Source organism: Fundulus heteroclitus, chromosome 14 (genome assembly GCF_011125445.2).
Source record: "Fundulus heteroclitus isolate FHET01 chromosome 14, MU-UCD_Fhet_4.1, whole genome shotgun sequence".
NCBI lineage: Eukaryota > Metazoa > Chordata > Actinopteri > Cyprinodontiformes > Fundulidae > Fundulus > Fundulus heteroclitus.
Window position 1 is genome coordinate 10357427 of NC_046374.1, and position 24451 is coordinate 10381877.

The 24451-nt window shown below is 43.2% G+C and overlaps 1 protein-coding gene across 10 annotated transcripts in view; it reads left to right on the forward strand.

The window, feature by feature from the left end:
* si:ch211-200p22.4 (phosphatidylinositol-binding clathrin assembly protein) overlaps positions 1-24451 on the forward strand; it is a 96285-nt gene that overhangs the window by 60622 nt on the left and 11212 nt on the right. For 5 of the 10 annotated variants that reach the window (XM_036146252.1, XM_036146259.1, XM_036146255.1 and 2 more), the window contains 9 exons: positions 4201-4286; positions 4396-4519; positions 8291-8427; positions 10059-10159; positions 13299-13409; positions 20803-20946; positions 21192-21222; positions 21317-21464; positions 23874-23897. In XM_036146252.1, the coding sequence (XP_036002145.1) occupies positions 4201-4286; positions 4396-4519; positions 8291-8427; positions 10059-10159; positions 13299-13409; positions 20803-20946; positions 21192-21222; positions 21317-21464; positions 23874-23897 (906 nt within the window). The remainder of the gene's footprint in view (positions 1-4200; positions 4287-4395; positions 4520-8290; positions 8428-10058; positions 10160-13298; positions 13410-20802; positions 20947-21191; positions 21223-21316; positions 21465-23873; positions 23898-24451) is intronic. The other 5 variants (XM_036146254.1, XM_036146257.1, XM_036146253.1 and 2 more) reach the window with 3 other exon arrangements.

Sequence of the window (24451 nt, forward strand, 5' to 3'; positions counted from 1 at the left end):
CCCACAGAAAAACAGTTTGTGTTGGTAAGTTCTCATTTTGTGAAAACACAAAAAAAGATGACAAGGAGTTTAAGCCGAGACAAGATGAGAGGTCACAGAGTTCAGTTTTGATTTTTAGTCCCTTGTATTTTTAGAGGTTAAGCACCTCTAAGGCCCCGTCCACACGGAAATGAGAATATGTGCAACCTTCGTGTGCCTCACTTTCACGGGTAACAACAAAGATGGCGTCGTCCGGTGTTGGGTTTCCTGCTAAGCCAAATATTAGTTAGTAGCGTCGTTGCTCTACAGGGCGTTGCCCCTGCCAACCCATAAAAAGATCATGTTGAACATTTGTCTGATCCCTCGCCACGTTGCTGTGTTTACTTCACATGAGTCGTCTACGTATGCCCGGTGTTTTTTTCGCCTGCGTCTGTGTTAATGTCACAGCGCCACCAATGGGCCCGGCATACCTCCTACAGCGTTTTCAGCGGTTCCGCCTCGTCTCGTGTGGACCCACAATATTTCCTCATCGTTTATCAAAATGTACAGTATTCGTCTTTGTGTGGATGGGGCTTGAGATAACATGTTTATTAAAGCTGTGAATTTATTAGTGGTCGCTCTTTAACAGTGACTAATAAATAAAGAGAGCTGTTCTTAGATTGGGGTTTTCTCTGAACAGTGACCGTTCAGGAACCTCTTCAGTCCATTCTTATGTTTAGTCATCTGTTTCATCAATCCATCAGTACCTTTAGTTTCCTCCATGCCTGCGTCCCTCCATTCTTCCACTCGTTCACCTGTCTGTCCCCTCAGTCCATCTCCTTAGCAAAGTACAAAGTAACAAAGTACAAATACTTTGTTATCCTACTTTAGTAGAAATTTTGGTTGTCTATACTTTACTGGACTAATTATTTTTTAGTCTACTTTTTACTCCCCCTTACATTTTCATGCCGTTATCTGTACTTTCTACTCCTTGCGTTTTGACAAAAGCCTCGTTACTTCTATTTTATTTCAGTTTATCATAGCCAGATAAATGGCTCCACCCGGACAGAGTGACTTTGATTGTGGTTGGAGGCGGTACCGCACCAAGTTGTTTACCAACCCAGTATATTTGCATTGTATTAAAATGGTTCATTTTCAATGGTCATACATGTGGGTGATAAATGTAGGCTATGCCACATTTTTCATAATTAACATAAATATAACATTATAGTCATAATGGCCTTTAGAAATATGTCTTTATGGGAGGGTGGGGTAGAGTACTAGACCCGTGTGGTGCGCACGCTCTAAGCTTTTGTCCTTAAATTTGATACTCTGAGTAGCCTTGAAACCGGCACTTTTATACTCAAGTAAAAGGTTTCAGTTGATACTTCTAAAGAAGTATACTTAAACCCTAGTATCTATACACTTCTACCAGAGTAAAAATACTTTTTATACATGTGGTGACCACTGTAGAAATGTCTGCCGTAGATGTAGAGTGAGTGTAAACATATAATGAAGCTTTGACTTACAAAACATGTACAGGAACCCTGGACTCTGTACTTTATTGACCGACCTCAGCTTCTTCCTGGTTCCAGTGACCTCTCTAAATACGTTACCAAACTGCTGTAATATAGTTGTGGTGGCGGTAAACTAGATAAGTTGAATATTTGGGGGCGACTGCGACTTATTAAGAAGAGAAGTCGTCTTGCAACTTGAAAGTCGTGGATCTAGTGCCAGGTTCCTCCTCCCCTCAGGTAGCTCAGGTTGTCCACCCGTCTGCATACCGTTGAATGGATGTGTACATATGTGATTGGCTGAATGCGGCTCTAGCGTAAAGCACTGGATGTGCTGTACAAATTCAGTTGGCTTAACACTCTGAAGAGTCTTGACTCTATAAAAGCACAAAGCGCTGAGGAATAATAGTGCCTGGGTTTAGTGGAATTTTCCTTTAACAATCTGCATGAAGATCATACTTGCTGTGCTCGACTGTGCAAGCATACATGCAATACCCTGAGCTTTCACAGGCATGACCATCCTTTTTTTTCCCCCTACTGTACCACGGCCTGACGTCGAGCCAGTTAATACGTGTGTATTGGCTTCAGGCAGATTGCTTGTGGCTGTCAGACCCTTCTACACACACACACACACACACACACACACACACACACACACACACACACGCACACACACACAGAAATCTGAACGCAGGCAGGTCTGACACCGACGGAAAAGGCCATGGAAGCTCATGAATAGGAAATGAGGCTTCACTCCTGCGCCCCTCCATCTTCATCTGCACGAGGAAGTCTCTGCAGAGTTTTTTTTTTTTTTTTTGGTCACTCATCTAAATTCCATCCTCCTCCTTACATGGTGTTCATATCGTGTTTGTCATGCACGACAGCGTCGCCTCAGTGTGCTCGACAGAATAGTGAATAGCCTGGTTATTACAGCACAGTTAGTGTCATTTTTGTACTGACTTTTATCCATGCCTTCCAACACTGAAGCATAAAGTGCTCGGTTAGAAAGGCTCACGGTCTGGTATTATGGCGTGTGAGGAGAACGTTTTCTGTCACTCCCTGATGAAACAGACTGCAACAGTGCTACCAAAAAGTTTAAAATCCACGTTTCTTGATAGTTGAGCCCCTGAAAGACGCAGGGCTTGGTTTAGCTTAATTTAACTAGGGGCCGATACATGCCACACCAGGATGGGGAAGTCTGCTCCGTCTCCCAGCTCGGCCAGCTCAAACTGGGCTCATTGTGTGCTTGCAGCCGTGGTTTTGGACTCCTGGCAGCAGCCGTGGTGTTCTGGGCACAGCTTCTCCTCTTGTGTGGCGTTCAACAAATATTACGTAGTCGGCCTGAAATTCAAAGTTGTTACGGCGCTGACAAATGGCTCAGTCACGATGGAGATACTAAACTTACTCGAGCCCACAGCCTGAGTAATAAACCAGTTAAATTCAGCTCTTATTTGTTCCTTGGTCTGTGGCTCAGTCGTATTTCAGAAGCACCAGGAATAACTGTTGCTTCTAACTATACATTTTAAGATGTATTTTTGTGTAAGTGCTCTGATACAATGATATTTTTACGCTTGGCACTTACGTCAGGGCTACAAATATGGACCGCCTGCTCACTCTCTCTGTGTGTTACAGCTAATATATATATTTTTTTCTTACCTGTTCAGACTCGTTGACAGTAAAAAGTGACCTTTTTATGCAGCGTGTGGCTGTCTCTTTAACAACGAGGTGACGTTTTTGGCCGGGTCCCATCAGCACAGACCTCTGAGCGGTTTCTGCATTTGTGTGCAGGTCTGCAGCTCTGCCAGCTACATTCTTGCGGAGAGCGAGGCAGACGTGACGTTGTCATATTTGCGCAGTGGGAGAATTTCCCTTGTACTTATTTAGCCAAATGAGGACCTAGCTGCTACTGTTTTTTTTTTTTTTCCTCTTTTTTTTTTATACCTGTTAAATTAACATCTTCAATGCTTTCCTTCCTCTTTTTAGCGGTCGTGTGACCACTAATGAAGCACCTAACAACCACAGGATAGTTTGCCTAGCAGCAGGAGCTCCACCTGAAGCTGAACTGTTATCTATAGCCGCATAGCAACAATCCTTAGTAACCTTGTTCGCCGTGGCTGATTTCGATTGAGTTATGTGCAGCCGCCCATTGCTTTTTTTTTTCTGCTTTTTATTCTTTTCTCTTTTTTTTTCGGACAGGCAATTAGATAAAATGGGGGGGAATAGAAGTTTCCACGTTCAATAGTTTCTAAGTTCAACAGGTGAAGAGGGTGAATATATTGAGACTAAAGGCTGACGAATCAAACGGATCCCAGCATTCAGTGCGGGGCAGACTAGGCGAGGCAGAGGGGGAAGAAAGGTTGTGCCGCAGGTGTCGTCGCCCTCTGTGCTGCTGTGAAGTAAGGAGGAAAACAAGCCCAGTCTCTCCTTTTACTCCCCACCTTTTTCCTCACTCTTTGTTTTTCTACCTTCCTCCTTTGTTCTCCTGCTAACAATGTGAATGTTTGCTGCATGTTGCCATGGCTATTCTTGGAGCCTGATGCACTCCGTTACCTTCCTGAGAGAGCGACTAACTCTGGGTGCTGTGTTCCTGTGCGCACAACTCTGGGAGCGCGTGTGTGTGTGTTTGTTGTTTAGTTTTTTTGCATTTGAGAGCAACGCTCTCCTGAAGCTTTTGCAGACTGGGTTGAATATCTGTTTGTCTTCCTGCTCCTGCTCGTGTCACTCTCAGGCCCCCAGCAGCCTCCTGGAGGCTCTGGAGCAGCACCTGGCCTCTCTGGAGGGCAAGAAGACAAAGGAGTTGAATGCAGACGCAAGGTACACGTCTCAGTCTGACTAGAGCTGAAAGTCACAGAAATGAGACATAACCCCCCTCTCGGTCAAGTTGTACTCTTCATTTTTCTCTCCTCTCCCCCCCGGTTTCCAGAGCGTCCACCCTGTCGAGTGCCGTCTCATCTCTGTCCTCCACTGGCATGTCCTTCAGCCGCATGGACGAGAAGGAGAAGCAGCAGGCCCTGGAGGAGGAGCAGGCGCGGCTGCAGGCTCTCAAGGTAAACAGGCTTTCAGAGATTTGGGCCCCATCACCTTTTTGAAGGAGGCGGTGAGGCTGTGAGCCGGAGCAGCAGAGAGGCTCTCAGCAGGAGGTCGAGTGCGTTCGGATCTGTCCTTTCTCAAGTGACTTCAAGGGGCGTCTTTGGGAGTCGGTTCATTGAGTTCTGTGCAGCTGCTCCTTCAGACAGAAAAAGGCCTAATGCCGTTTTTAACCCAGTTTATTAGCTACGCTTGTTTATTTCTAATAGATAAATAGTGGATATTTTCTGTGTCGACCTGATACTGAAGTAAACTGTATAGGATATTAGCAGTAAATGTATGGAATGTAAATAGAAAATGGTATGGAAAGATGGTTGTTTATTCAGATTTTATTCTCTTAACTATTTTGTAGCACATAAAGAAGAGTTTTTCTGAAAAAACAACTAGAGCATGTTTTTTTTGTTTTGTTTTTTTAGGGCCTGAGCACTGTTGGAATATCTGCCGTTTCTTATTACTTATTAAAAATGCACCGACTGAGTGTAGAAATCTAGAATTTAGAAAGGAAAACTTTTAAAAAATAATGTTTTTCCTTTTAAAACAAACTCCAAAAACGTCCCAAAAGAAACTTGGGTAGGTTCACCTTTTGAAGTTCTTTAAATGTTAAATGTTTGTTTTTAGAGTCTGGTGAGCAGGAGGCCGTCTCTCTCTCTCTCTCTGAAAAGTCCTTAATAGACAATGATGCTAGTTAAAAATGCCCAGCTAAGTACAAGCAGAGGTTTCTGTTGGAAGATGAAAGAGACTCAATCTGACTGAAAGGGGTTTCAGCTTCAAAATGAGCTTTGCTTATAAAACATGTTTGAGGAAACATGCTGATAAAACCACAGATTTATTTTTTAGTTTGCTCTGATGCATCCACAGCTTCCTCTTAACTATCCTAATACTAGTGTTATTAGACTCACTGACCACTTTATGAGATACACATTGCCTGATTCAATTAGTTTTTAGTTCTTTACTACTCCTCCACTCCCTCTAAGGGGTAGGAACGATTGAGATCTCACGACTGTGGAGCCCAGTCGAGTAAAGTGAACTTATTATGTGGAAGATCATGTTTGACATGATTTGGTTTTGGTTGATTGATGGCTACTTTCAGCAGAAAAATGGACAGAGGATAGGTGAACTGTCTTTTCTTGACGTCTCGCCTCAGTCTCATGTTCTTGGCTAAAAGGAGCGGCGCCTGGTGTGCTGTTCTGCTGGTGAAGTCCATTGACATGTCGCGCATTCCTACAAGGTTTATACGCCTTTCTGTCAGCTCCAACTTTGACTGCCCGTTCTCCTCTGATCTCTGACATCTGCAAGGCATCTTGGTCCACACAGCTGCTCCGTACTTTGCAGACCGTGCTCTGTAAGCATCACAGAGGCTTGAAAATCCCAGCAAATGAGCAGCTCATGAACTACTCACAGCAGCCAGCCGGGCACCAAGAAAGGATGCCACGCTCAGGGTCACCTGTATTTCTTTTCTTCCCTGTTGTGATGCTCGGTTCAGCCTCCAGCAAGTCATCTTCACCATGTTTTGATGCTTTCATGCGCCGAGTTGCTGTCCAGCGATTGGCTGATGTGAAATTTCCAGTGGAGAAGCAACAGGTGAACATAATAAAGTGGCAGAGGAGGCTACAGCAGAGAAATAAAACAAATACTGTATGTGACGGTCCGTGCGCGGTTGCTTTTTATCACCTAGGTGTCCACCCAGCATGTTTTAGTCAGCTTACCGTAGCAGAAGTCGACACGACGGCCATCTTGGTAAAGTTATTGGTGAAATCAACACGGGTTAGGATGGTGGTGTTAAATTGCGTAAGAGGGGACGTGCCGACGCAGACGTTAGAACGCCAGTCAGCCTGCATCTGTGAGACTCCGGCGTAAAACAGGAGCCAAAGGCTTCGGTGTAGCAGGCAGCGCAGGGGGAAAAGTGGAGTGTAAAATACGTTGGCATTTTTCACTCCAGCCCTGGGAGGTCCTGCCTTGCAGCGAAGCTGTAATTGAGTGAGAGGCTCAGTGGGAACTACAGTTCAGGCGCACAGCTGCTGAGTGCGAGTGCGTACACGAAAAAGCTCTCGTCTGTGTGCAGCACGCTTGCACCTCGCATGAAAAACGCGCGGCTTACTCAAAGGCGCTGCCCCGCGTCTGCGCAGCCTCCCACAGGCCTCTTTTGTAGACGCAGCGCCTTAGATTAAGCACGCTATGCGTTGCCTGGGTGCTCGGCTCGGTTCTGTTTCTTTTTCCCAGCTTGCAGTTGCTTCTAGAAAGGAGAGATGAGATTAGGCGAAAGTGAGAACGTAGCTGACAAAGAGAGCTGGGGGTCAGGAGAGGTCGTCCAGAAAACTTCCAGTCCAGCTGTCTGCGCTCTCTGGTGTCCATATTGCTTCAACACGCTCATACTGAAACACTTACACGCTTAGCTACTGTCCAGCTGGGGCCTCAGCCCAAACAATACCAGCCGTCCCCCCCCCCCCCCCCACACACACACCTCCCTACACCGTCTCCACTCAGTCAGAATAGAAATGAGGAGGCGGCTGGTGCAGCAGCAGATTCAGTTTTATTAATCCGCTCTGAATCCTTTTAAAGGCGGCCGAGGTGGTGAAGCGACTCGGAACGTTTCTTCACCTTAAAGTTGTGCGCTGAATGAAAACCTCTGTCTGGCCTCGTGTAAATAAAGCACATAAAGGCGCTTTGAGGAGCTCTGTTTTCATTCCTGCCGTAGTCATCCATACCAATAACCTGCCTGGCCGCTCTACTGGAAATTGCCTCAATTGGTTTGGCAAACAGCGCGTTATTCTGAGCGCCGTTTCAGGGAAAACTCCCAGATGAATAAAGAAAAGCGGTGCATTGGATGGTGCACAGCAATGATGTGTGATAGGTAGAGACTACATGGGGAAAAATAGCAACATTTTAATGCATTTTTACTGTTTTAAGTTGAAAACTTGATATAATATAAAGTCTAAAGCCCCTGCCTTATAAAACCATTTTAACCCCTTGTACTTTCTTACGTTTTGTCACACAAGGGATGCTTGAATAGTTTAGCGAGGTGCTTTTAAATTTGCGCTTGATAGGAGTGCTGATCCTGGATCAGAAAGTTGCAACCCAGTAGATGTTTTTTTTTTTTTCCCAGAGTCGGTCGGCGCGGCAGCTCCGCGTCGTTTGCAGACGTCAGCAGGGCTTTGCCGCAGTTTGAGCCTAATGAAAACGGCCCCCGCGGTTTTTTTTTGTCACATCATTCTTCACATCTATCGACTCCGTCACCTTGGCTCAGCACAGCAAGCAGAATAAAGCCGTATTGAAATGCCGAACGCTTTGTTTTTGTGTTGTTGTGGCGGTGGACGGACTCTGCTGATGTTTGTCTGCGTGTCACCGGAGAGAACCGAGCTGTGTTCTCAGCGGCTCCTGGGTCTTGACAGAACAGGGTCGGATGCGACATGAAGCCAACTAGCAAGGTCCACATCCTCACGATGAAGGATTAAAAGCTACACTAATTAGTCCCAAACCCTGATGGCAGCAGTTCTAGAAACCTTTGGGGAGGTTTCCTGACTTGGAATAGTTGAAGCCAGACTTGCCGTCCAACTTTGTATTCTGCGTCTGAGCTTTTCAAAGCACTAATATCTGCACAACGTGATTTGGACGAGTTGCTGTCACGTCGTTACAAGAGAGTTAACGCGTCTTTGTGTCGATTTCCAAGCGTCTCTGCAGGCCGTGCTGTTGTCCTTACTTTTCCCCGTGTTGGGTGTCTGTGTCTCTTCCAGGACCAGCGCCTGAAGGAGATCAGCATGCAGACCCCACCCTCTGCCTCCCCCAGCAGCCAGTCAGTCGGCAGCGCCAACAACAACAACCACATCACACAGACCCCGGAGCTGTTCGGCTCCGCGCTGAACGCAAACAGGTGCGCGGAGCTCACGCTTTCATCGTCTTCATCCCAGCCTGGGTTGAATCTCAACTCATCTGCGGTCTACATTTGGCCTAATGGTGTACATTTAAATGCAACAGCAGAAAAAAGGCTGTGTTAAATGGGTTTGCAGGGGCAAATCCAGGGTTTTATGCTGTCCACCTGAAGGCTCTGGTGTTAATCTATAAAGGCATCTGCTCTGGATCTGCAGGTGTGAATTAGAATATGATCAAAACGTTTGTTCATTTGAGCTACAAATTTAAAGCCTGATGCTCATATTTAGGTGCATTGCACAGTAATCTAGTTGAAGGATTCTTTCTTTTAATTTGGTCAATAATGGCTTGCAGCCAATATAATGGACTTCTCAAAACAGAAACTACTTAAAGAGTCCAGCCTCCTTCAAAGCATATCCAGGTACTCTACAGTATTTGCTATCAGTACTTGGTCAGGGTTCCTTCTGTATGAATTGCTACATCAGTAAGACGTGGCATGGAGGGATCAGGAAGCCCGGTTCCTGGAGGCCAGGTACGCTGGCTTTGGTCTTAAAACACAGATGACTTGGCTCCCCAAATCATCGTGGACTGGGAAATCTTCCCTCTGGACCTTTCTAGATGAAATAAATCTGAACAGAGGGTAACTTTAGACCACCTAGCAGCAGTCCAGTCCCGTTTAAGATCGGGTGATTCATGGGTGGCGTAACGCAAGAGCTCCTCTGAATGGGGCTGATGCTCCTGATGTTTTCCTTTCACTCAACTTTCCATCAGTACACTTGGAAACCATCAAATCATCAAAGAAACTACATTTTGGAGGCTAAAAAATAAATAAATTAGCAACTGAATTATGTCACTAATTAAAAATAGGAGTCTCACTCTTTGTATTGAGCTGCTGCATCAGAATATGTTCAACCTGAGAAAATCAGGGTTAGGATCATATTATTGTTATTTGATCAATAATCTGTCCTAGAGGAAATTTCTCCCGAGGGTTTATAAATGATGCAAACTGTCTTCATGTTTGAGTACGTATAGAGTTTGGGATTTCTAACACCGGGTCATTCATAACAGCTTTTACCAAAGCGTCAGACTGATAAAAACCCACAGTAAGAGAGAAGGGGGGGAAAAAGAGACAAAATATTGTCTGCTTGTATGTCAGTTTGGCTTTTAAAGCCCAGAAATCTCTCTCAATCCTCTCCAGGAAATAGAATAAGTATTTGGATTTAATAATCGGAGCAGAATCTACACACTGTGAATTTACTGCCGCTAACGGTTTTATTGCTCGGGGGAAGATTTTACGGCCCTGCAGAGAGAGGGGATTAATCTTGATCTGTGACAAACGAACGTTTTTAGTGGCAACTTTAGCTATTTATGCTCTGTTGATTAAATATTAATACTCTCTCTCTGTCTCCTTTCATTTCTCCATACCTTTTTTCTCTCCCGATGTCTTGATTTATTTTCCCTCTTTACTTTCCCACCTTCTGCGGGGTTCCTTACCCCTCTCTCTCTCTCTCTCTCTCTCTCTCTCTCTCTCTCTCTCTCTCTCTCTCTCTCTCTCTCTCTCTCTGTCTCTCTGTCTCTCTGTCTGTCCCTCGTTCTGTTTCTGCTCTTCCCTCCTCGGTTTGTGTGGCTCCTCAGCGTACCCAACCTGAATAGCGACCTGTTTGATCTCCAGCCGGCCTTCATCCCCGCTGTGCAGAGCACTCCTTCCATCTCCAACGCCAACAGTGCCTGGGGAGGTAAGCTTTCTCTCTGCACACATGAAGGCACCGGCGAGGGCGTGTCACACGGCTGTCCATAATAGATTCAGAGGCACACGAGTCAGCTGAATGCTAAATCATTCCCTCACACGATCACCATTTGCCGCTACATCTGCCTCCATATTTGTTGGCGCTCCTGGTAAAGATCAGGAAAAAGTCCCAGAAGAACCTCTGCTTTTATGCACTACCGTAAACCTGCTGTGTGAATCGGGCAAAATGCAATCTTAGGTGTGAGTACATGTAGAGTGGCTGAGACGACCCCCTGTGTCGATGCTCTCCTTTGTTTCTGGGTCGTCATCTTGCTCACAGACAAAATCGAAACCGATTTCCATTGTTGCATTAAAGTCCTCGGATTTTTACTTTTTAAGTCGTAGTTGTTTTCAAATCCTCCACCACACTTAACGGCGGGGCCTGAGGGGCTTTTCCGCATATTGATCTCTAATTTAGTCCGAGCTGATGGGAATCATCCACCTGTAGAGTTTGTTGCCAAAAGGCTCTCTAGGATCGGACCGAAGCCGTGGTTCAGTTAAAGTCCCAGTGGACTGGAGCAAAATCGGCCCATAGTTTTGAAGGCAAAGCAAATACTTTGAATTTTAAAACGTCTTAAGGTTAGACTGATCTGATTATAACATGCTTAGATGACATTCGTTGTGACTTGGCACCGTATAGATAAACAAAACTTGAACTTACAGGCTAAATGTTTTGAAGCAATTCTAGTTTTGCCGTGCCTTTTTTACAAATGGCGAGCAGGAGTTTGTTTTCATTTTGAGATCTACTTCCTGCATAATCGGGCCTCATTGATGTGCTCCGTTTCCTCCGTTTACCTGAAGGCATACATTGATGTCACCAGACCATTGATGAATAAATGTTAGCGCAAAAAAAAAAAAAAAAAAGGCTTAGATGAGCTAGAACCTCAGTGCAAAAGTAAAAACAAATCCTTGTTTGCTCGTTTTTTATGTACCATAAAGTTAAAGCTGTTGGAGGTTACTTTAAAGAAAAGAAAGTACCTGATAATTATGGTGAAAATAAATTGAAGTAGATGAGCCTTTGTGTGGGTATCATGCCTCATTAGTTGTAAATGATGGGTGCCACCCAGCAGTGATGGGAGGATGATGTCCAGCGGTTGTTATGGAGACCTGGTGACCTCAGGTTGCCACTCTGTGCTGCGGCCCGCTAACAGTGAGCTTTGGAGATTATTTCCTCCACCTCCCTCACCCTCCTCCTCACTGTGTGCAGCGGCAGGATAAACATGGCTGCTTTTTGTTACACTCTCGGCTCCAAATATAGGCGGTTTTAGAGTAGCTAATTCCTGACAAATGAAGATCAACACATTTACGGTACATTGTAGTAAACAGGCCTGTCCATCATTTCATATCTACACCCAATGGAAGCAGGAAGTCTTGGATTATAATTAATTCCTTAATTAAATTTCTAATGAGTCTGATCACCATAAATTAAGTTACATTTATTTTGTAAGAATTGTTATGGAAAACAAAATTCCTGGCACCATTTTTTTCCCCCCCTATTATGAAACCTCAGATTTTAATTCCCATCTGAAAACTGTATTCAGATCAAAGTTTTTTTTTTTTTTTTTACACCTTTAAAATTTACAGTGTAAGATTTTGCTACTGCAATAAAAGCTGGGCTTATTTTAAGGCTTTAAAAGCACTTTAAACTTATATTTTTGATGGAAGTCGTTCACCCCAAAGCTTTTTTGTTATGGTCCTGTGTTTTAGACCTAGACTCAACTTTATTTATCCCTTGGGATTGCTCCTTCAGGGAAATTCTGCTTCCAGTAGCTTATACAGAGTACAACGGGCAGAAATAGAGCCATTGAAGATAGAATACAACAAACAATAAAATACAATAGAAAAAGAGTGTATATAGTGCAAAAGAGCTGTTTTATTGTAAATAACTCTTTCACACTCCAAATGGCCCAGTACACCAATCACAGGAAACGTCAGCAGAGACTGAGTCCCCCCCCTAACCTGGTTTTCATGATTGTCAGGGTGGAAAACGTGGCCCTGGCAGAAAGTGGCAAAGCCCAGCGCGGCCGTTCATATATTAGCTCTGCCCTGTGTGTTTCTGAGAGAGAGGAGAAAAAAAACGCAGTCTGACATTTCAGCTCGCTATCAGCTGCCTTAAATCAAAGTGTAGCGCAATGATGCATCGAGAAGCTCTGGTAGTGTGGAGTATTAAAGGCTTTATGTCACGGGATTATGCTGAAGCCATTTAGAAGGCGCTTGGCCAGATTTCAAAGCCGGAGCTGCTTGTAAGCGACTGCGGACGTCGCTGGTTCTGACTTCAGATCTTCCCGTAAGAATCCAACACAACGGACTGCAGGAAATAATCAGGTGCTGCCCAGGGGTCAATTAATGGGGAGAAGACGGAGGTTTTCTGTTGAGGGACGCTTTAAATTATGCAGGAGCTGTACTTGAGGAGAAAGCTTCATGGCATCTTTAAGAAGTCAGCCAGCAGGTGTTTGGTTAGCTTTAGACGTGACAAAGAGCTCTGCTGGTCCTGTCTTTTATTTATAATCCAACTTCAAGCAAACTTGTCTGGGAATCCTGTGACCAGCCTTCCGCCGCACCGTGATGACATCGACGGCATTAAAACAAGTTTTCATGCACACAAAAGAGAATCCTCCACAGTGCTGTTCACAAATATTTTTGTTTTTGCTGTGCACGGGTTTAAGTAGATGATTACATTTCCCGCAGAACAAGGACACACACACACACACACACACACACACACACACACACACACACACACACACACACACACACACACACACAGGTGCATCATGGCTTTCCTCATTCCCAGGCAGAGCTGTCCCCTGAAAGCCTGAAATTATGCAGCAGCTTGAACACAATCCTAAATTTCAAAGCAGCAACAATGCCCAGGTTCCCAAATCAAATGGGATTAGTTTAGCAGGGGGGGGTGAATCCTCCCTACAGCAAAGCCACAACCTTGGTTCCCCCACATAATCAGCCCGTGTACGCGTCTCCAGCAGTGTCCTTTGTGAACGTTTGTCGGCTCAAGCTGCTCCGGCTGCTCTGTCGTGTAGCTCGTACAGCACAGACAGCCTCACTCAGTCACATTTAACTGCATTCCTCAGGACTGGAGAGCCAGCCACTGCAGCAGACCACCCCGGCCATGACTGTAGATTTCGATGCCGTGTTTGGGAATAAGTCCACACCCAGTAACAACGGCCCACAGCCTGCAGCCGGTAAAAAGCCCTCGCCCTCTCGCTCGCTCTGTCTGCCTGTCCAGACAGGGAAATTACTAAAAAACCTTTTTGGCTTTGTTGGCAGCACGCGGAGCTTTTAACTAACCCTCTGATTAGCTTCAGCAATCTGTGACTGCTCTTCTGTAGGGGTTGGCTTTTTTTTATTCGCTTTCTAACTCTGCCTCATGATGGTGTTTTTATTTTCTTGGTGGTTTTATGTTTACTAATGGTTATTGCAAGCTTTAACTCTACAACAGATGTATAAATCAAGGTCGTGATATCAGCTAACTTCAGATTCAGCTGAATCTCTAAAGCCTCAGTTTCCAGCTCACATAATTCAAAAACAATGAGATATAAAATAATTGGCTAAATAAAAATGTATGATTAAGAGCGGATATATTAAGTGTGTAGGAACCCGTTTCCTTCCTCGGCCAGCATCCCTTGCTGCGGCGACAGCTTTAGCAGATCCCTTTGACCGCGGCATGTTGGAGTCACTGGCTTCATGGCCGGCGACTTCAACATTTATTTTAACCTCACACCATCTGACACGATCTATCTCTGAGCCTTTTTACTGTGTTGGGACCTACGATATTCCTTAAAGGGTTCCAGTGCGTATGTTTCTGAAAATAAAAAAAGCCACGTACTGCATTGCTTGCAGCTCTGTAAACCTCAGAGAAGATCTTTGTTTAAATGTTTTCCTTGTGTTGCACAGGTAAGTAGCTGTCATGCAATGTTGTTGTTGTGCTTTTTTGCATTTATACCCACCAGAACGTCTCATTTTGTCTCGCAACAGCCTCACACTTTGACTGATTTTATTTGGATGTTATGTGTGAAACCAACACAAAGTGCTGCATAATTGTGTAATGGAAGGAACAGGATTCAGTGTTTTCTAACTTTGTAACATGCATGTTTTTTTTTTTCATCCTGCACCCTTTGATACCCCAAAGTTAAATCTAGCGAAACCAGTCATCTGCAGATGTTATCTAGTTAGAACTAGTGTACCTGTGTGTAACTTAATGTGTAAATCCCGCTGTTCTATAAAGGCATCAGGTTTGTTCGAGAACATTAGCAGACAAACATGAAAACGAAGGACTACAGCAGACGGGTCAGTCAGAAAGATGTGAGGAAGGTTAAAGCAGAGTTGGGTAATCCAAAAAATATCCAAGATGAAAAGCATAAGAGTATCGCACAACAGCAATCCTACCAAGAAACGTATAATTTAAAATTTTTTCAAAAAGGTTTAAGGTGTAGCAATATGTTTGCAAGGCAGTGTATGTGACGTCCCCCTCGCTGCTTTTTCACAGATGAATTTATTTGCCGTCTAAATGTTGTCGGGCGACTTTGCACTGCGGCAGCACCCATTAATCAGCGCTTGTGGAAATTTCCCTGGATTAATCAGCCAGCTGTTTGAGAGCAGCGGACACGCTACATGTAGTCAGTAGTTGTTCGCTTGACTTGATTTGAAAAAAAAAAAAATGAATCTGTGCTCATTAAGTGTAAATGTTGGAGGACATTCCAGGATGAAATCTTAAATAGCTCAGATTTTTTTTTCCTGCCTGCTCTGACCTTGTGTGACCCCCATCAGTCTCTTCAGCTCTGCTCAGATCCAACATTTGGCCGCTTCTCTCCGTGTTTGCAGGGACTCCTCTTCTGTTAATAAAGCATATGTTGAAACGACCAATACGCCATCTGGGCAAACAGCCCCCGTCTCCCAGTAATCGTTCTGTATCCGGCTGCTGTACGTGACGGTTTCTGTACGTGTTTACACTGTTATCCGTACGCACACACGTGTCCGTATGTTTGTCGGAGTTCGCGAATGTGTCGATTCACACGTCCTTTGTCGTTTCCCTCTATTCCCTCCACCTGCTTCTCCTCAGCTGTTGTGTTTTGTTGTTGTTGTTCACGCCATTCCCACCTTCCTCCTCCTGCTGCCTCCTTTTGTTTCGTCTCTCGTCGTCTTTGCTTCGCCGTCTCCTCATCACACATCACAAGGCTGGAGTCGCCCAGGCAACTCCGATCCATCTGCTCCCCTCCCTCCCGTCTCCAGCTCCTCACGTTTCAAATCAAGAAACCCTTTTTCCTCCCTTCCTCCTTCACACATTTTGTTGCGGCAGTTTAGAAAATGACTCCTCTGACTGTTTTTTCTTTTGTTCCCCGGCTAACAGCTGTACTTTATTTATTTTGTTCTTTTTGGTTGGTTATTAAATGAGGCCCCAGCTTTCTATTTAAATTTGTAGATTTCATTAATTTTAATGAAGAATGTTCCGCCTTCTTTGTTTCCTCATCTCATCGAAATAATTGTTTCTTCTGGATTTATATATTTATCTTTTAGCTTTTAGCCGACACTTTTTAATGTGGAACTAAAACCCACCAAAGCTGAAAGAGGCCATGAGAGAAGTAATCTTGGAGCTTGTTTCAAAAAGTACTTTAACACTTGACTCACTTTTGTGTGAAGTCAGCAGGGTGATCTAGCTAGAGAGCTAATAATGTCTGTCACACAGAATAAGTCTGAATTGAATTTCCTCACTCAAATGAATACTGAAAGAATAAATCTGCTACTTGTTTTTCTGCTCTGTAATAAATAAACTCCCCGCTGCTACTTGGATTGCATAAGAAAGTGAATAGGGCTACGTTACATCCTTTGCCACAGTATTTAAAATGCTGTTTCCTTCTGTAGCATTTGAGTTAACATTATTCATTTTTTCCCACAATAAACATATTTGTGAAGAAAACCATAGGAGTCATAATTAAGTTTCAAAAATACATTTATTTATATTTTTTCTTCCAAATTATTCTTGCAGTACTGGTAAGGCCTGGAAAATTATGACAAAACATTTACTTAGTACTATATATGATCCATGTAATGCAAGTGATTCATATTTAATTAGGGTTCGTGTCGCTGTTGTCTTTCTACAACAATATCATGTAGAAATTGTGCTGAACTGGAAGACTATGGAGCAGATAGGAGGGAAAAGAAGGGAAGAGGAGAGTAAAGTAGAACATAGGAGAAAGAGATAGAATACAGCATCAATCATTTCATGAAAAGGTAAATACTAGTTAATTTTCTGCTAGTTACAGAAAGGGCAAGGCAAATTTATTTGTGTGGCGCATTTCAGTAACAAGACAATTCAAAGTGCTCTAATTGAACAGAAGATTAGAAAAAGCATACACAGGAAAATACATGGCACTGGAACAATATCAGTAGGTCAAGATAGGTTGGATTTCAAACTGAATCTAATGACGTTTCAGTGAACTACAGCGGTTTGAATTGACCTTTAATATTCAAAGGCAACTCTTAACTAAATAGGTTTTTAACCTTGATTTAAAGGAGGTCATGGTTTCAGCACTTTCTGGGAGTTTGTTCCAGATAAGTGGAGCACAAGAACTAAATGTTGCTTCTGGGTATTCAGAGTAGGCTTGAGCCAGGCAAGGCCGTCCGAGGGAATGTGTACACTTTTTTTTAAAGAAGTTCTGGGAATGGACTATTAGCAACCACATAGAAAAGATGGCACCACACAGATTTTGCCTCGTGCTTTGAGGAAGCAGCAGTAACCAAAGGGACTGGAGCTTGACTGTCAGTAAATCACAGAGGGAATGGTATGTGTAAGGAGATCTGACTGTGAACAAAGGGTTTTAAATGCATCGGTGCTAGAGCATCTGAGAAGACCTTCTCCTTCTATGGTTGCTTTGTGTCAGCTCTGTTTTCACTCTCACAACAAGAGCCCCCTATAACTTACATCCACTACATCTTAATAAAGCTGAAAGGGACACTTATACTGTGATACCAGAGATGGTGAGCACTTCTCGTTTGCATAGAGGTTTAGATGACACTGCCCTATTAAATTTTGGTTTACATCTGTTAGTCCTAAGTGCTTTTCAGGTTTAGTTCCTTTGCTCTTTAACCTATATTGACAGTGGAATGATACTGAAGCACCTAAGCCAACGCTTATACTGACATCATTTACCCTCCCTGTTCAATACAACGTGGGTTTCTTCTTCACATCCTTCTCGTCATCCTCCACCCATCTTGCCTTCATCTTTTCGCTACCCTAGTAGCTTGTGCTCATGATCTACTGATAGTCTTTTTTTTCTGTCTCAATTCCATTGTGCTATATAATTTGCAAAGCTTCACTGACACTACGGTTTAAGGAATAAGAAAAAGGGAGGAATCCACCCATATTGTTAGCGGTTTATTACTGTGTCAGCAATAGGCAAGAAATCCAATTCAGGAGGGGAGTAAAGTGATTTCATTTGTCATGCCCCACTCACCCCCACTCCTCTTTGTGTTGTTCCTCACTTTCTTGATTATTTTTTTTTATTTGTTGCTTTATCTCTTTGAATTTCTCCTTGCCGTTTTTAATTTTTCTTCCAACTCTGTACTCCCCCACCTCCCTCGTTTTCTCTCATCTGCTAAGCCAGCAGTGAAAGTGTTTTCCGAATCTCTTGTGTCAGCAGCACTGTCAGGCCTACACACCGCTTCCTAACTAAATATTATTCCTCCCTCTTTTTTTTTTTTTCCACCATCAGTTTGCCTCTGTGTGATTTTCTCCCATCTCCTCCCCTTCGATAAGACGCTGTATATTTATAAGCAGTGAAGATTTGTTTTTGTTCTGCTTTGTTCAATTCACCTGGTATATATTATATGGTGTATATAGTTTTGTTAACCCCCTTTGAACCATTGGTTTAATTCTTATTTTGCTAAACTAGTCCCAATTATTTGTCTGCATCCAATAATAATAACCTGCATCCAGGTTTTTCTACCAGCAAAGTATCAACCTATTAGTTCAGGGGTCACCATGAGCCTGTTCTAAAAACGCCACAATACATCAGTGAACTTTATTTTACTCCGTTACTCTTCCTGTTTATTCACACTCGCATTTATATAGATTTAAAAACGACAATTTCTATAATAAAGCATGAAACGTGTATCACGTAAAGTTAGGATGAACTCTGACTCTTCTAGTTCAAAGCTCAGTACCGTTAACCCTTCGTATGACACACCACCAGTGAAGTAGCTCTCAGATTCAAAAAGGTTAGTTACCCCTGTTCTAGTTAAATGAGTGCCTGTAGGTTTTAACCTATTGGCAATTTTATTTATTATTTTATTTTATTTTATTTTATTTTATTTTATTTTTATTTAAATTTTACAAAAACACCAAAAGACTAGTTTCACACGCTCACTACCAGACAAGCAAAGTCACTCCTAGCTAATCACTGCTCAGAGTCACAGCGTAAACATGACTGCTAGGATCAGGTAAATCAATCACCTGGATGAACTGCTACAAGCTACAGAGTCAGGCATTATAGGCTGTCACATGGCAGGAAAAGTACATGTTTATCACCATTCATTTAGCCAAAAATTTTGCCAGAGTATTTCAAAGCTAAAAATGGTTAGTGTTTATTTATTTTAACATAAAGTGGAGTTGTAAGTTTGAGGTTTATATTAAGATGCAGCTTAGCAAAAGTCTCAGAGTAAAATGCTATTTGTTGGTTTGGGTTAACTCAGTAATTTGAATTTATTTGCTAAAATTCGATCACATGGCCAAAATGTGCTGGGTTCGTTTGGCTAACATATTAGCTAACTTGCATAGCCAAAATAACACATTTTAATCTAGCTTATTGCCTTTAAAATGTTAGCAAAATTCAGCTAACATAGTAAAAATGGGGAATTAGCATCACACCTAGTGTGGATATTTGCTGGTAGAATATAAGTTAGACCAATACATCTTTAAATTGGTCCGTATGCTATATTACTGATATTTATAGCAGTAAATATAGATCCAGGAAGCTATAACTAGCATTAACTATAGCCTATGTTTGGGTCACAGAGCTCATCTTATTGTCCTCCATTCTAATTTTTTAATGCACCGATGTTTTAAATGGAAAAAAGTGCCATGGGTTTATTGGCTTCAACACACAAGCTAATGTAGCCAATTTACATGAGCTAGTTTGGCCAAAATATTGGTTTGAACATATTATTTAATATTAGCTCAGATAACTGTACTTTCAGTCAAAACCATTCCTTGGGTTACTTTTAATATTTAGGGCAACATGTGTGATGTTGGCTAGGTCTAAGCCTTGATTGACATTTTAAGTTGTGAAAATGACTCCTAGAAATATCTGTCATTAGGTTTAGGTTTATTTAAGATGTAGGTGCAGGGGTAGAGCGTGTGACGCAAGTACGTAGGCCTTAACGTAACAGTCCCAGGTTCTGATCCCTGCCTGTGGACCTTTGCCTCTCTGCCCAGTTTGCTGTAAGGTGAGGCCCACAGAAAAATAAATAAATATGGGTGCAGGCACCCTAAATGTTAATAATCCAGAGTAAATGTGCTGTAATTTATTTGAGGTTTCCCAGGAGATATCAGTTGCTTAAAGATAAACAAACGTAGCAATTAATAAGTTGGTTTCAGATTGAAATGGATATAAATTAACCAAAGCAACTTTGTGAGCTGACTAAAGGAACCTTTTCAGAGATTGATCTCGTTGCCGATATTTGTGTAAAATGTTGTAACGCATTGCTGCCATGACCAAATGCGAGTTCAGCCAGGACATTCTTGCTGCCCTTATTTGTCCTCTCCCTCCAGAACTCTGCTGACATCTTAGCAACATTTTTATACTAACAAAGCTTTTTGATTTTCATTGTGTGCATCTACTGACTCCCCCAATGCAAATCATGTCACTGCTACACACACCGCATACATTGTTGTACCATAATAACTTGTTTTGCCGGATTTATCTACATCGTGATTTGTTCCACAGATAGCAGCGATATGTTTGTCCTTTTGAAATTAGGGGAAGTAAATTGTAGTTATCTGCAATGCATGTCTTCCATATTTAATGCTAAATTAGCCTGCCATAGAACTGTATTTAGCACCATTGTCCTGCACAATGAGGCAGGACATGTGACCTCTTCTAATACAATGAAGAAGAGGACTATTCAGAGTTTGGAAATGTTACTTGTAACCTGAAATATCTCAGACTATTGAATTGCTCGGCTCTTGATGTCGTTATCCGGCTTGCGAACCTCTTGAGCTCCCACAAACCCAGCCTAGCTGTTAGAAAGGTCGTCCTTATGCTTCCGCTGCTTTAAGAAAAGAAACTTAATGCTTGACATTTTTTCAGACTCCCAAACTTTGACGATCCTTCAGGGCTTTATTTCGGTTTCTGAGCTGTGACTCAACAAACGGCCGTGCAGCCTGTTTCCGTGCCCAAAATGAAATTCCAAACATCTTTGCTCTTGCTGTTCTCTCTCTCTCTTCATGTCTCGCTGTGTATCTTGTGAAGCTTCCGCACATTTTCATCTCTTTTACAAGGTTGTTTGGAGCCTTTCAGCTCTGAAACGCCCGGTTGTTTTCCCAGCTCCAATACATGACCACGCTGATTTCTCCTCCAGGTTTCGACGCTCTCGGAGACCTGTTAAAGCCCACAGTCACCGCGCACACCGCACCACCTCCTCCTCCTCCTCAAATGGCCATCCATCCCGGAGGAAAGCTGCTAGCCAATGACCTCGACTCCTCTCTGGCCAACCTTGTGGGCAGTGAGTGCGGGCACACACGAACTTGTTAACAAAGAGGGAAAACGAGCTGGAATATCTGTGCAGCAGATGGAACAGTTATATAACTTTACCGACGCAACATCAGGCCTTGAATATTTATAAGGGCGCTGTACGGAGTTCCTGTTCAACACATGTCCAGAAGATATTTTCCTTATAACTTATGCACTTTCTGCAGCAAAATGTTCCACTTCACTGTGTTCTCTTCTCTGTTTCTATCCCCTCCTCAGATCTGCAGTTTGGTGGAACTGGAGCCAAAAAGTGAGTTTCTGGACTTGTTGATGAAATTATTTATAAAAAAAATAAAAAAATGCATATACATATGTTTACTTTCTGTTGTGCTTGTGGTGTTCTGTTTGTCCTACAACAGGCCAGAGATGCAGTGGAACCAGGCTGGGGAGAAGAAGCTAACCGGTGGCCAGAACTGGCAAAATAAGACCATGTCAACCACGCAGTGGGGCCCTGCGCCCATGGCTCCACAGCCCATGCCTGTGCCACATGTGGTAAGAAGTCCTACATGTCCGGGGGGCGGGGGGACACATGTACGCAACGAAAGGTACAGCTTACCTAAAAGATCAGCCAAGGTGTCTGCAAGTTCTTAACGTCTTGTTTCAGTCTTTAGTGTCCAAAGACACAAGCGCTCCAAACATCCTATTCTGCCCACTCTCAGCTTTGCACCTGATGTCCTGAATGCCCACGTTTGCATGTTTTGTAGGACTTTTAACACTAATGAAACCAGGAGCTGATTAGTTATCGACGCAGGGGGGCACTGCATCAACTTAAAGGCATAAAGGTCGACTGCTACTCATATAGTTGTTTAAACAGAGCCTATCATGACTGGCTTTCTTGTGTAGCCTAAAACGAGTGACTAAGACGGACACGTTGCTTTGCACTGGGCTATCGATTGGAAAGAATTTAACTGTTTTGTTTGTCCAATCTAGGCCGTAGTTTGGTAATCTTAGCACCTGTGGTGTGCAGGTTGACTCTTAACTGAGCCTTAGTAGTACTTGTTTTACAGGTTAAATCTAAATAAAGTAATGTTTACAGCTCACCAGCTACGTTCTGAAATAATTCACACGCCATGAACAAGTTTTTAGGTTTCAACCTGGGCTTTGCAGCCTATTGACATCTTTGATTCTCTCTTGTTCTTTGCTCACATCCACCATTTTTTGATGCGGAACCTCATCACCAGAGCGGCTCTGATTCGGACATCTATCTGTTTAGTCCCAAAGCAAAATTCAGTTAGCAAAATGAGTCTGAAATTTTGAAAAAGTAAATCTTCATTCGCTTAAACCGAGATACAAGCTGAAACCTTGAGCCCTTGATTTGGATGCTTACATGCACAACGGGCTGCTCCTCTCCACCATACTAGCAACCCCACTCCTACACCTACCCCCCCCCCCCCTGCAGCACGCATGCAAAGACAGCAGGAAGCACCTGCAGAAACTATTTGGAGTTACTAAAAGTTGTAGTTTCCAGCTTTCATTTCCACATCGAGCCCTGCGCTCCAATCCCAGCGAGCGCCGCTGTGCCCTGTTCAAGTTTATCATGTGAAGAACAGACCTGAAAGGTCTCCTAAACAAAATCGGCAACAATCTTTAATGCGTCCATTCGAATGTGTTCATAAAAAGCCGTGTTTGGCGATCTGTAGCTGTTTAAAGTCCGTCGGGTCGCGGTGGGGTGATCAGACGGGAGACGCTCTACTCCACTACGTCTCCTGCCCTCATTTGCCAAGTAAATGTAAATTTGATGATGTTTGCTTCTTCGGTTCTGTCTGAAGGTAATAACATCTGCCTACAAGCAGCTCTGAAGTTCACAATTTTGCAATTTGCTCTGTCCTTATTGGTTTTTGACTCTCCTCTAAACAGATTGAAAAACCCAATTTTTGTTCTGGGCCTGCAGCCAGCTCCTGGTTAGCTTAGCTCACAAAGCTTTGACAGAAGAAAAAACGGCGCGCGCGACTCCAACCATCTTCTTTATGTAGTTTTTTTTTTAGCTGGGTCAGCTCTAGCCAAATGTTGCAGACTCTTTCTGTTTTCTACCAAATATTTCATTAGACATTCCCTAAAGGGACCAGGTAAATGCATTTGGCCTATTGAAACTTGCAGACACCTTAGCAGGATGTTTAGCGCTTTAGAAGCTGTTAGCGTGAACAGGGGGAATCTTTTGGTGCATGTCGGAGTGCTGGTGCGTTTTGTGTGTTTGCACCTTATCTCAGTCCAGTATATAGCTGCGTGTGCATGATGTGTGCTGATCTTAGCAGCTCCTAGTTGTCCTCCTGATCTCTGCTCTGCAGTTTCTGGCTGACGAAGACAAAACTGTCACTAACCCCTGTCTTCTTCTCTTTCTTTCACGTTCCTCTCCTGTTGATCCTCTTCTTTTTTTTTTTTTTCCTCTTCCTGACTCCCTGTCCTCCCTAACCTCGCTGTCATCCCATCTGATCTCTCCTTCCTGACGTTTTTGCACCGTCATCCACTCGTCTTCCTTCCCACGTTTGGCTCCTGTTCTGCTTCACGGTGACTCTGCTGTGCATTGTTATCTTCTCGTCCTGTTTTCGCCACAATGCCTTTGACATCTATCCATCGACATCGTGACCCTTTGCTTTCTTTGCTTCCTATCCCAACTTGATGGTTCGGACTTTTTTTTCTTTCCATTCTCTTTTTGCTGTCCTCATCATCTTTTACAACAAACGCTGCTTACTTATCCACTTATTCACTCTTCTTTGTTTGACTTTTCCCTTTCATTTTAACATTTTATTCGTCTCTCTACTTTTATTTCTTGTTCTCCTGAGTTCACATCTACTTTTTTTTTACATCTCATCTTCCCCTCCCCTCCTCCTTGTCGTCCCCCTCCCTTCGTCTTCCTCCTCTCTGTCTCTTTCTGTCCCTTTTCCCTGTCGCGTCCTGATGCAGAATGGAATGTTCTATACTAGTTATGTAAGTACTTATCTCTGTTTAGTAAGACGAGTCCCAACGAGCCTCTCAGAAATGTCTGCTTATCCTCCATTTCATCTTTCCCCTCCTCACCTCCTGTTGCTCTCACGTTCCCTGGAGACACTTGTTGAAGAAATCGACTCTGCTTTTTGCTCACTTTCTGCAAATAACTTCCTCATATGTGAGCTGTGAAAGTTGACTGTGAGCTATAATTTTTGTCTTATGTCTGGTCTGTTTAATCAGGCTTTTTATTTTGGTTTCCCCCTTTTTTTCACATTTTCTCATGTTTGTAACCACAAACTTCTGTGTTTATTGGGATTTTTTTTGTGATGGACAAACATAAAATAGAGCATAATTGACATGATGCCAACTGTAAGCTCGCTCCGCCCACATGGAGGTGGCACCCCAGGCCGATCTAACCTCTGACAATCAAAGACGTTGCATGGTTGTGTTTAGGGCTGGACGATATAGAAAAAAGCTTATCGATAAAAAAAATGCATATTGATCGATATCGATAATTATTGAAAATATTTAAAACCATATTTTATGTGGAGCTC